The 14348-nt window shown below is 37.6% G+C and overlaps 1 protein-coding gene across 1 annotated transcript in view; it reads right to left on the bottom strand.

Moving 5' to 3' along the window:
* LOC135107491 (stomatin-like protein 1) overlaps nt 1-14208 on the bottom strand; it is a 34681-nt gene extending 20473 nt beyond the window's left edge. The window contains exons 1-5 of the mRNA XM_064017421.1: nt 13987-14208; nt 10794-10908; nt 8009-8227; nt 2811-3088; nt 178-338 (exon numbers count right to left, since the gene is read on the bottom strand). Coding sequence (XP_063873491.1) covers nt 178-338; nt 2811-3088; nt 8009-8227; nt 10794-10908; nt 13987-14208 — 995 coding nt within the window. The remainder of the gene's footprint in view (nt 1-177; nt 339-2810; nt 3089-8008; nt 8228-10793; nt 10909-13986) is intronic.
* Between the last annotated feature and the right edge of the window lie 140 nt (nt 14209-14348).

Raw genomic sequence — 14348 nt, 5'->3', positions numbered from 1 at the left:
TGAGGAATGAAAGGCAGTTCTCCCATCCATCTTTCAGTGCTTCAGTCACTCTTCACTTAAATTCCTCTTACTTCTTCACTCTGAAATTTCCACTATGCCACTTCCCCTCTATTCTCCTTCCACACTCATCCACTCAAGATAAAACTAAATTATTATAATATAAAATGCAGTTCATACCTGACAGTATTTTTGGTGAGAACATTTAGCAAGACAGTTTTGCCAAAGGATCTAAGGCCATGTTCTGGAGAAGTGACCGAGGTGGTGAGTCGCTGCACATCACTGATCCGGTACTTCACTTCACACCCCATTTCTATGATCCCATTGTCTGCAGTGATGAGCTGCAAAGGAAGAGATCAAATAAACTATCTGTGATAGGTATTAATTATTTAGATGTGAAAAAGATCAATATATATTTTTTTTATCATAAGAATTAAATTGACAAATTTACTATCTCACTCTGTACATATATTTAGTCTCCTCAGGACATAGCAGTAAAGAATATGATAAAGATTAAAAACAGCTCTGAAAAGATTCACAAAAATGTCTGCTTACAAAACATTTTTTAACAGAAAAAAATATATATTGATCCCAAGGGAAACCAAAACAGCCCATCATGCTTATAAATACAACTGTACTGCACATTCACATGTAAGATGTAATTATCAAGCCCTCTGACACCACTACTGACCACCGATGTCAACTTCACTGACTGGCTGTCCACCAGACCACTGTCCGCCAATGACTCACTCCTCACAGGCAGCTCAGCCAACTCATCAGGCCAATCTGTATCACCTATGCAAACAAATTCAAACAGTATAAATGCCTGATCACCATCAGGAATTTTTCCACAATTCATCCATTCCTTAACTTCATTCAGATTTTTTTCACCTTTGCATGCATTTCATCAGATATTTAACTCAATATCTTCTTTTCTCTATTTCTTCCCTTTTTGCTTGTCATTTTCTCTTAATTTCTTAATGATTTTGTTGTGGTATCAAAACAGAAAGGTACTGATTGGCACATACACATTAAAAAAGTGGCCACAAGAAATCTGTCACCAACATATTTATTCAGTGCAATGTAGCAGTCACTCACACACTGTGTGACTTCACACTTTTGTGACTTTTTCTAGAACAGTTGGTCTTCTCTTTTGCATAATATTCTTTCCATTCCTCTTCTGACCTCATGATGCTGAATTGTTCACAGTGAAAACCTACACAAAAACAAAATATATTCTAGAAGGACTGTTGACACCAGGAACAGAGTAAACCAGAAAAAGGTGGATCGCACTTGCCTAGTTGCTTCAGGTGGATGTTAATTTTCCATCCTTGAAATTATTTAGTTACATTATATTGATGTGATGGTTTTAGTGTATGAAATTTTTGGAAAGTTGTATAATAACAAACCAATAGAATATAGCACATGCAAGAAATTTAACACAAACCTTTTCATGACACTACTTCAAAACAATAATTGCAGGTTTTAAGACTAGACAATACAGGGAACTACTGTAAGCAAATGTTTTGGTTTGGACTACTTACAATCTGGAAAAGCAAAGAGGTTCAGCATGTGGAAAGAGGTACCTATTCATAGAATACAAAGACATAAGAGTTTTATGTATCATGTTACAAAATAAAGTGTACACATCTCTCGTACCAAAGTGGCACTCTGATTTAAAATATCTCATCACATCCCCTTCACAATCAACGTTGGTGGTTTCAACAATTACAAAGGTTACTCCCTAAGTTAATCTGGATCATCTCATTGCATGTATGAATGTAGAAAAATAATAAAAATAAAGTACATATTCCATTTATATCTATCTCTCTGATGCCTTACTTCTAGGGTGGTACCTTGGTAGAGGAGTCTCCACCTCTTCCAATCTAAACACTTCCTCCTTTTTTGTTCAAATTATGTCTCTATTAATGCTTCTATCACACATGTACTCCTATACCTTACCCTTCCATGTTCCAAGTGGCTTTCCTCTCATATTAAGAACTAATCATTTCAATCACATCCCTTACTTAACAAACTCGTTACTCTTCATCCTTCCAACTGGTCAAACAACCTCTGTTTTAGTTCTTTCTGCATATTCCAACACTCCACACTTCTGTGCAGTAGTTCAAAGGGTCTATGATACTGAATCATCGACTGATTAAAATGTTGCAACAACAACATTACAACAGATGTCCGTTATATCAGTCTGTCATAAAGAAAGATGTTGGTGTAAAAAAATATTCCCTAGAAATGCATTCCATATTCACTCTAAGACAATAAAAGATACTCTAAGACAATAAAAGATACTGGAGTATCCTTCCAAACAAGTTTGTAAAATCAACTGCAATTAGCAGATGTCTCAGATTGGCATGAAAGTTTAACAGCTGAAGCACTGAGTTTTGCTAATCACCTTTGAATTAACTTTCACCTAAAAATAAATCAGGTATGAGATTTTACAGACACTAACAGAGTAGTCTCCCTGATAATGAGCTGAATTATGATGAAATCTTCCCACACTAGGGATGAAGCCAGTCTAAAAAATTTTGGTAGTGGATAGAGTGGAGCAACAACATTAAAAATATGAAGATGGGAGGGTCAACAGCCTTGGAAAAGGAGTGGGTCTATTACAGACATTCTACATTTACCAAGCCTGACAGAAAAGGCTTTATATGGTAATCCAGCATGCCTTGGACAAATTTCAATAATTACAAGACTACTGTAATGTAGGTACTTGCAATTATATACAAATAGTACGTATAGAAGTTCAATATGGAAATTTAAATTATTGATACTGTTCTTCACCTAAGACCTACCTGTTGTGGAGGGACAGAGAAAGCCTTGGTCCTCATATCCACTTGGGTGTGGTTGTCAAGCCATGGAATGATGAACACCATGCCAGGTCCCAATACCCCCCGCAGTCTGCCCAGCCGGAACACAATGAGGCGCTCCCATTGGGCCACCTTCTTGAAGCAGAACCAAAGAGTGACTGGGAAGGTGAGGCAGATGCAGAAGTAACTGAGCCAGGTAGCTGTGGCTGCCAGACATCCCATCACACTCAAGTTCGCGAATTTCTTCTTTTTCCGTTCATTGCCTTAAAAATTAATTCATGTCATGTTGGAAATGCAGTGTGAAAATTACAGCTTCATCATCATATTCAAAGTAGGAAAACAACATATGATGAAACATATTTTCTGTTTGCTGATGCATGGCATCACAATCTAACAGGCAACTGACAAGCATTCTTTTAATACCCTTATACATTAATATTGTACACTGAATATCTATTTTATATGAATTCATGTGCTACCTCAGACTTTTCACTTCCTCTACTATTTTCCAGTCACTGCTAAGGACAGTGAGAAACTTCACTAGGTCAAGATCCAGCTGCCATGCCATGCTGAACTCAACCATACCTTTCTTGTCAAGGCAGGCTAGGCAGTGGCTGGTGCCTTCCCACCCTTCCTACTCCTGGTTATGCCCACCATGCTGAGCCATGCCAAGCATTAATTTCTGACATAACTCTTGGCTACCCAATGTTAGTGTGATAAATCATTATTACTCCTGAGAGCCATGTCCATTACACTGATCCACACACTGAGGTAATTATTGACCTGGGTCATGATTACCACACCAGAATATTTTGCTTTTTGGAATGAATAACAGCCATAAAGAAAAATGGCTACTAGTACTGCTCAACACACAAAGGTGGGATTACTCCCCTCCCATAAACCACAACTAGGTAAATACGGATTCCTCCACAAGACTAAAAATCCTTATAAAACAAACAGCTGTTTCACACAGTAATACACCTCCTGCATATAACAATGATGGTCAAGTGGGTACTTAACCACTTATATTTCACTATGTTAATGAACTGTGTTAGCATTATCAATATCTGAATAAATAAAAATATTTGCATTGATGGATATGCATATACACCAGACCCCAGCACTCCACACTCACAAATTTTAACTATAGTTATGCAAATTTATTTTCCAGCAAAATAAAATAGCACATTTTCTCCACAATTGGTTTGTACAAGTGTAAAATTCTAGTCATCCATCAGGCAACCTGACTGCAGCCCTCAGCTGGTACCATATTAAGTAGTATTCAGTACTATATTAAGCAGCCCTCGCATGGCACCATATTAAGCCTTTGGCTGCTATTTGGCACACCTTGTCTCAATTGCAAACTTCTCAGTGTTTCTCTTTGTTCTACAGCTATCTCTAAATATTATAGAGGGAAGAAACTGTAAAATGATCTTATTCTCACTTTTCTTTCCTGTAGGTGCTTGTGAAGGCCTTGTATTGTGCCTCTAATGTTGTGAATTGCTGGATATTGCAATGAAAGGGTTAAGCAGCCCTCAGATGGTACCATATTAAGCAGTACTCACACAGTACTATATTAAGCAACCCTCAGATGGTATCATATTAAGTACCCCTCAGCTGGTACTACATCAACAGAAGAATTAAATAGCAAACATTTTCATAGACAAATGTCTTAGGCAAACCCTGTTTCCATCAGTGAGCAAAACAATCCAAATAAAAACACTGGGCATACCCTGATAATGAATCTGTCAAAACTATACCACTACATAATATCATGGACCAATGCATTTGTATTCATGCCTTTCCTCAAGATGTATCACTACTTATTCATGCATCCTCCATGATTGTGTATGGCCCAGGCTATGATGGCTGGTCAGAGTCCCACACAGATTATATCAGTGTAGTCCTTTTATTAAAAAGGAAATCATGCCAAAAATGCTCTTGCAAAGGGAACTTTATGCTTCATATTTTCATATACCAAGTTAAACAAAATGTCTGTATACATATACAGTATACTTCAGAATTGTTTAAAAACTGTAGTAATTCTTGCTTTAATTCCTTCAGAACTGATCATTCCAAAACGAGCAAATATTTTTTTGACAAATCACTGCTGAATCAATGCCAATGAGATTTGCTTTCATAATTTAAAATATTACAATCCTAAGATGATCCAAAAGATTATCCTCCTCCAAAAAAAAAAAAAAAAAAAAAAAAAAAATAGAAGACATTGACTGCAATATTATGTATAGGTGTAAGTATTTTTAAAAACATTTGTAGTATCCATGAGACATACAAACATAAGAAAATGATGGTATGGTAATGATTGTTATTTTGAACAACTGGCTGATGACCCATCAAAGATATTAGGGTGTTTTTTTGCCTGGGACATGACAATTTTCATTCATGTAATTACTTGTCATCAATCAAGAGTAAGACAAGAAATAAGAGAAGGAAAGCATCAAAGGAGAGAAGACTGTTTCCTAATGTAGTGCTCAGGGCACTGTCATGAATGAAAGATCAGTGTACATATATATATTATGACAAAGAGCTCCCCAGAACATACTTGTTTGTCAATGTCACTGTCATATTTTCAGCATTACCTTATAGCAGAAGGCTTTCTTAAACCAAAAGATATGAAAAATATATGAAAGTAAACAGTGTTTCAGATTAATGAATATGGAGTCCAACATACTAAAGTGAAATAATAAAGCATTTAAGATGTCTATTGCTCTTTTATGAGCAGACATGGCAGTTTTGTCAAACTAAGCTACTTCTACTCAATTTTTAGTAATATTATTAGTGGAGAGAACTATAAATTCATACATTACACTTATCCCTCATTTAATGCAGCTTTACTTCATGAAAATTCAGTTACAAGACCAACTTTATTACTTGTGTTTTCTGCAATCTGCAACATGAATTTATTTCTGGAAAATCTTTAAAGACTTGTACATCTTGAAAAAATTACAAACAGGAAGTGGAGTGCATACACCTGCGTCAGCATTTAGCCCAAATGAGATGTTTAGCAGGAGGAAAAACAATAAAAATAAATAAATAAAATACAGAAATTAGAACAAGTAAAGTTGGTAGTGACTGCTAACACCTGTGGCTTTCCTAAATTCTTTAAAGACTTAAAGCACAATGGTGAATTTTTGTTGCTTTTTTGTATTAATCAAGCCTATTTATTCATAAAAGTTGGTGAGAGACTCTTGTTCATAAGAATGCATAAATTTATATATAAATTGAGTCAATGGGAAAACAGGATCTGTTTGATGCATCTTCACAAAATACACAACTTTTTTCAGGAATGTATCTCATGCATTAAATAAGGGGCTGGTGTATTACTACACACTAAGTAAATAGTGAAAATATTTTAGTTCTTATGTACGTCATATGATCATTAATCAAAAGCATTAAAATAATACTCCAAAGTAGCAAATTGAATATTTCACATGGGAAGCTGGAGATGTGAATATCATGTAATACTAAGATGCTAGTGTGACTCCATTAGCAGAGAATAGAAAAGAAACTAGAGAATGAACAAGAGGTACAATAAGGCTAATGAACACAAATCTAATCCGAGTGAAACTAGATTAGGTTCCTTTAGAAGATGCTGATCATCACATGTGGGAAAATACTTTTCCATTTCATACATATACAGGTTGGGCTCTTAAAATGTAGAACCTGGATTCTTGAACATTATCACATCATCAGTTTTATCATTTTAACAGGCTATAAATGATACTATCTAATAAGATGTTTTCCTTATACCTTCAATGTAGTTGGTAAATTATGGCAGTATAAAGTATGTGTACATAATGTTTAATTTTTTTCCTATGGCAGCATATGCATGAATTCTTGTGGATGTTGTGCTTGGTCTTATTTGCTGCCACCACCACCACCACCACCATATCAGCTAATATAATCACACTACTAGACTGAAACCTCCAACCAGCACCTCAGTGGGCCTCTTTTTTCTTATAATTTTGTTGCCCTTGGTTAGTGCTCCTCCTACATAAAAAATAAATAAATAACCGCATGCCACACCTTGCTGTCTCAGGCAGTTTTGGTGAGGTTACTGATAAGATTGCTGGATTTAAAGATCACAACACTTCACTATATTTCCCATATCAATATTCTATGTGAACTAGGATTACAGTGTGAGAGGAAAATGGCCCAAAATGTTTCTACCTGACTGATGATTTGGACCTGGGGTCTCTTAACTGAGAGCTGAGCACACTACCTGCACCAAAGGGATGCTAGTGGCTACAACTCAAGTTCGTGACAAAAATTAAAATTGCACTCATCTGAAATACTTCAGCCTGTACCTGTCTTTAGTGGCTCATCATAACATACCATTGAACAACACTCATTATACCAATAACTGATGATAAAAAAAATGATAATAAAGTAAAAAAGAAAACATGAATACAATTATATTCACACAGCACATGACATGTGAAAAGTACTAGCACCCCCGAGGACAATGCTTATATTTACTGATATGTCATCAACTATGAAGCACACCACAACTATCAGTGATTTGCTTCACCCCAAGTCTGCCTCAAGACCAGACTTGAGACATGGCATATTAGATTTAACTAAGCAAAATTTCAGCTTGTCTAAAAAAACTGTAAATGACCACACCAAAAACAAAGGTTTACAAAGGAACAGCTTCAACAAATCAAAATGAGAAGCAGGCCCTTTAATTATCAACGTAAAACACTGACTATTAATACCTATTCCAAAAAACACAGGATTCCAAAAACATTAAGTTGTAGTCATAGGATTCCAAATGTAAACTTGTTTTTGCAAGATCAAAATAGGAACCAGACAAGCTATTATGAGGATAGAAGTGCCCAACCTGTATTTAACTACACACACCCATTTTTTTTTTTTTTTTGTGCCCCAATTAAAGTTATAATTTTCATAGAAAAAACTAGTTAACTTTCATTATCTAAACCCAATTCCCTGGTCTGTGGCTATCAAATTTTTATCCTCCATTCCACTAAATCCTCTAAAGCAAATTCAAATGCAGTTCTCATGCCCTCATCAAGAAACCAAGGGAAAGAGAAGGGTAAAGGAACAGGGAAAAAGGGCATGGACAAGATATACGAAGGCACAAAAGCCATAAACTCTCTAGATAAACTAGATGACACAAAGCAATTAATGCCTCTACCAACCCTTCTCCCCAAGATTGAGGGACACTGAGTGACCCCTGTGACCATAGCCATAGTCGAATGCCGACTGGTACTGACTCGGGGATTTGCTGTAGTCAAATGCAGATTTATAGCTGAACGCTGAATTGTAATCAAAGGCCCCCGAGCTTGGCTGGGTGGGTGGCTCATTGTCCTTGGGCTCGTCCGTGGGAACCAAACTATACTTGGCGAATGACACCATTTCTGTAATGAAAAATTAACAGTTAACAAATGAACTGCACACACAACTGGAAAGCAAACTATATACACATGGCAAAACAAAATTTCTGTAATAAAATTTAAGTTAATTAATGCACACAGCTAAATAACAACTTTAAGAGAAAATATAAATAAGTAGCTTAGGATCTAACTAAGAATGATCTAATAAAACACATAATTAGATTGTTATACTCATCTATGTACCAGAATGACATTATCAATAACAATGCCAGCCAAAACATTGCATCTACATGCACAAAACACAAGCATTCTATGGATACTCTATCAATCATCTATGTTCTTTGTAATCAATTTAAAGCAGAAGATGCCAAGCATGAACATTACTGATTGACACTTCCTGCTACATCACTTTGCTGTTGACTGTGATTATGAATTCTGTTACTAATGTATATCCTTAAAAAAAATAATTGGTTCGTAGTATATACCAATCAATTTTTGGCTAACAAGACTTCATTGTTGTTTTAATTTGTATTCTTCTTGATCATAACCATAACAATCATTTGCAAATAGTAATGCAAGAACAAAAGTGCATAAAAGAGTACAACTTATCATTTATTTCCAAAAGCTGATTTTCTATTTATGTGGATTGATTTTTGTCACCTAGTGGCAGTTCATCAGATAAATCTCAGTTTCTGGGTCTCTCAACAGAATCTCATTTCAATTTTACTTTGGTTTGAGTCAGGCCAGGTTAGGTTAGGATGATTCAATCACTAGCTCCCCATTCTCTACTTCCTACCTCTCTCTGTTGTAAATGTTATTTGCTTTCACTAACTCTTAAAGCTATTGTAAGCCTCCATTAGATCTGTGCAAGCCTCAGATCTACTCTTCAATTAATAAATTGCAGCATTGTATACATATAGTTTTGTTAAAACTGTACAACAAAAAAGGATGATACTTCGTCTAATTAACAAAATTTAATTTTGAAATAAATTCTTAATCTGTTCAATTAATCCTAACGTTGCCAAAAACTGTAACATCATTCTATTAACCTATGCAGGAAGATGTTCTGAGCAGATCCAATTACAGAAGCTGTTGAAGGTTCGCATGATAATTCAAAACCTACCTAATATTCTAGTGCTCTAATGTAGCTATAACAATAATAATGATAGCAACAACTGGCCTTCTTTCATTCATTCATTGTGGTAGTCTGGTGCTGTAATAAGTTAAGGCTTCTCTAACTTTTAGTAATTTCTTTGTTGCTCTTTTGGTAAAGTTCATGAAATAATGTTGTGACTACATAATTATGCCATTTTATCCTGCATGAATATATGCCAACATAAATAACACAACAGATTATACAAGCTTACATCCACAGAATCTATGTTCTATTTTGACAGGCAATGTACTTATTCAATCATCTACCTTGTTTGGTTCTGAAATGTTCTTGCAAGTCTGGACCTGTTCTTTAAGTAGATGATGAAGACTGGTGTGGTGCAGTGGTTTCCAATCTTCTCCAAGTTCATGCACCCTTCCAGGAGATTTTGAGAAAAGCATGCACCCTAACTCCTAGGATGACTGATTACAAACAAGTATATACACATTTCACATTTTTTCTGATTTCAGGACTGAAAATATGTAAATAAAAGTATCAGATCTCTATTTTAAATATGAAAAATAACTTCTCAATCCTAAATGTGTTATATAGGCCCTCAATGCATTAGAATGCCACATTTCAAACCAGTGAGGGGCCACTTGTATGAGTGTAATACACTACCAAAATACGTAAATTTGTAAAACTTTAATCTCAATTTAAATTACTTTTACTTGATACACCCTTTCCTTCATCTTTTCCCACCGTGCACTCATATACGCGGGCCATGTACATGTTACATGACATAATTTCCTTCCTAAAATATCTTTTCCTGTCATGTCACTTACCCCCATGTACCCCATTATTTATAAGTATCCTTTAAAAAAAAATAATGCACACTAGGGTGCACCATGCACTCAGGTTGACGATCACTCGCCTAACGTAGCCCTAAGCTTCCTTAAGGCAATAATAGTGTGTGAATTACCATGACAACCACCAAGTTATATACGCAAAGTTTCAAGGATTATTGTCACGACTAGTCCGTATTCTGAAATTTTTCATTCCTTCATAAGGAGTACATCCAAAGGCCACAGGGAGGGCCAGTCGGGTTGTCACTGATGTAATTCCACCTGATAGTCTTGAATTTTGTTACTACAATCACGAAATCACCCTTGAAAACCACAATAACTCCCACTAAAGTCTGTTAAATGTAGTCGAGACAGTGCTAAAACGTTTAAGAACACGGACTAAGGTCAGGAGCACACCACCAAGACGAACGTCAGCCGCACGCCACACACTGCACCTGTGAGTGTGAAGGCACTGAGGGGATGTGATGGCCACAACGGAGCATCCTGCCGCGGCCTGGAGGTTACTTACAAGTTTTCCAGCTAACACAACTCTCAACTGCGTTCATTTAATTGCCACGTGACTCTTACACTAGTATACGAATTATGTGAAGACTTGTGTTAGTTAATCAATGAGAAGCAAGACTGTCATTACCTGCGAGTGACAGGAACGCCTCCAGCCTCCCGCAACCTTCGATCTGCGTCGTCTGCTGTGCCGTCTGTCGTCTGCTGGTTGCTGCTGTCCCGCGGCCTCTGCGACTCTGCCTGCACTGCAATACATGGAATTTAAGAGCATAAGGACACTAGAAGAAGCCAGTAGGCCTACACGTGGCAGTCCCTGCTTGAAACACACACACACACATATATATATATATATATATATATATATATATATATATATATATATATATATATATATATATATATATATATATATATATATATATATATATATATATATATATATATATATATACGCATATTTATATAAACATGTATACCTATATCGATCTATCATCCTTATCCATGAATTTATCGCATCTTTTTAAAGCTCCCTGGTGACTCGGCACTAACGTGATAAATCTATCCCAGCCATCTACCACTATCCGACAACGATTTTTTTTTTTATATTCTCCCTTTATCAAGCTTGGCCCAGTTATATCTATACCTTTTAAGATTATCTGTCCATCGTCCTTGTTACATCCCTTGTATATCACTTACAAGCTCAGCCCAGGTACACAACAGACTACATGACCTTACTCAAATCGAATACTTTGGTAAATAACAGTGCATCTGCATTTGTCAGCTGGATTCAGTGATGCAGTGCACAACCTGCAAGTAGTGAATGGAATGAAATCAATGAATGTATAATGTATCAACTTTAAATGAAACTGACGCAGTCCGTACTATATTAGGATACGTAGACTGAGGACAAACGCTGGGCTGCGGATTTCCCTGGCGGCCTTCCTTCCCATGGGATTATGTCGATGAGTAAGAAGTCGTGGAACTTTTGTGTCATATTGCAAGTTGCGGTGCCTATGAAGGTTTTCTCTGTATACTTTCCATTATTTTTTCGCTGAATTTGTCTGAACTATATTATATATTTCGAAAAGACATTCAGTTATGATGACACAACTAGAAAGACAACGAATCCAGAGAAATGCCTGCTGGACTTTACGCTATTTTGTTTTATCTTGTTGCTTGACTGGAAGTCCTCTGCTTTTCCGTGCGGAAGCCTCTTAATGTGTAGCCCCTGTTCGCCTAGCAGCAAGTAGGAACGGGATGTAACTCAAGGGGTTGTGACCCCGCTGTCCCGGTGTGTGGTGTGTCAATGGTCTCAGTCCTACCCAAAGATCGGTCACTATGAGCTCTGAGCTCTTTCCGTAAGGGAACGGCTGGCTGGGTGACCAGCAGACGACCGTAGGTGAATCACACACACACACACACACACAGAGGCGCCACAATATCTCATTTTCACTCGAGTTAGTTTCTCACAAAACAATAGCCCTTAACCTCACTTACGATGATCTAATCGATATGTTATATCCCTAATACACGGTACCACAATTCTAACTACAATTTTTCTTTACCTTTTTTAACCACTGGAAATCGATTATGACAAATCATAACTCAGATAAGACACCGCATTGTCATAACTTTAGAACAACTAGCGCCCGAGTACTCGTATTTCCGTCCTGAAAAAGCTACTTACATCTTTCCCACGAAAAAAAAGTGGACATTTACTACACCGCCGTGTAAACTGTTCTAACGACTGCAATGACGCTGTAGTTCAGAAATGATCTATTACACATCAAACTGTTTGTATTTGGAAAAATAGATTTTGTCAGTCTGGCTTGTTTTATTGAAAGCTTGAGCTTTTAATTCTCAGTTTCCTCTGTCTAAAGAAACGCCATCACGTAGTCAAATCAGTAAGATGTACTGGAACCTCACATTGCAATGTAACCCTCAATACGACTCGCTTTATTCTATTGGTTTGATAATATTTTGCTGTTTATTGCATGGTCCAATAATCGCTTCATGAGTTTAACCTGACCCTAGCCTAATTTGAACTAGAATTTTTCCTGACCTGACATCATAAAAAAGGGCGGACAGCTGGTGACGCTACTCGATGATGAATTCCAATTTAGCTCATCAGTTCCTTATGAACAAGGTTTTGACAAATTCACCGCGCTCCTTGTAGTGAACCGGACTGAAGACCTCCTAAAGTGAGGGAAAGGTTACTTAGCTGTAGCAGTGATCATAGGGGAGTGTTCATCTGGCAAGTGCTGGCAGGAGTGGCAGGTTTCAGAGAAAGTTTGAACGTTGGTCGTAGATAAGCTGGTTTTAAAGTTTATACATATCCAGAACCCGATTAATTACGTCATTATGTACACAATATTCTGCGAAATTCTTCTTCGAAAAACGACCACGTGGCAGGAGGCAACGCATGTATATCATTTGTCTGGAAAGTTAAGTAGGAACTAAGGCTGTCATCTTCATGCTGCTTTGTTTCTTAAGTTTTCGAAGCCTCGGCGTGGATTCGAACGATTTTTCTCATAACCAGTTCATAGTCATTGCCTCTAATGCATGAAATATATCAAATTTTCTCTAACCAAATATTTTGGTAGTTCATACGATTTATGGCGAAGGGAATTGTATACTTCCAACAACTAACAAACGTGAAGGAAACCACCACCATCCTTGTATCATGATGGTATTCATGTCCACCGGACTGATAATTTTATACCTCGTTAGAATTCAAGGAATACTTTCTTTGTAAAATTAAAGTATGATGCATACGTATCTGGGCAGAGAGAGAGAGAGAGAGAGAGAGAGAGAGAGAGAGAGAGAGAGAGAGAGAGAGAGAGAGAGAGAGAGAGCCTCCGCTGTGATTACTGCCTGTGTCCAGGTAGTCCTGTTACACACGGGCGCCAGAGACTCAGCAGAAACGACAACCCAGAGCCCTCCTGTCAGAGAGGTAGCCGTCCCCTGAACTCCCTATACCACCTTGTCCCGCCCCTCCCCACCACCACGGAAACCCGACCCAGTGGACTCTGTAATCAGGTTTATAGTGCTGAGACATTAGGGAGTTTCAAAAAAAGATCTAGCAAATTTATGGATGAGGATGATAGGTGGAAATAGATAGGTGTGTTTTATACATGGACTGCCACGTGTAGGCCTGATGGCTTCTTGCAGCTTCCTTTATTTTCTTGTGTTCTTATATGGAGCTGCACAGAGCGACGCCAGAACGACGCTGTCCCTCCTCCTCACTTCCACGAACCCAGCCATGGCAAACAGTAGCCTCAGCATCCTGCCATGCAATATATATATGCGGATTCAAGACGAACGTCGGCGAGCTGACACACGTAGCGCTCAGGAACAAAGCCAACATCGTGGTGGCCATAGAAATGTTCCTGAATGACACCAGTGTCACGACATGCGGCAGGATTTTTGGCTACAGTCACTGGGTCAGGAGGGACAGGCCAGTCAGGCAAGGCAGCGACATAGCCTTGTGCCACCGCGAAGGCTTGCAGCTGCAGCTGCTTTCTGTCACAGCTCCAGCGCACCATAAGGCTGTGGGAGAAGGCTAACTGATCGGGACTAAAGGAAGAGTTAGTTGGTTATCGACATATCTGGGACCACGTCTCAAACACTTACGAGTCTCATCTCGACTAATTTTAACAACAGGCTCCTGTATAAATTAATGGCG

Source organism: Scylla paramamosain, chromosome 2 (assembly GCF_035594125.1).
Source record: "Scylla paramamosain isolate STU-SP2022 chromosome 2, ASM3559412v1, whole genome shotgun sequence".
Lineage (NCBI taxonomy): Eukaryota > Metazoa > Arthropoda > Malacostraca > Decapoda > Portunidae > Scylla > Scylla paramamosain.
This window is presented reverse-complemented; position numbering and strand designations above follow the sequence as displayed.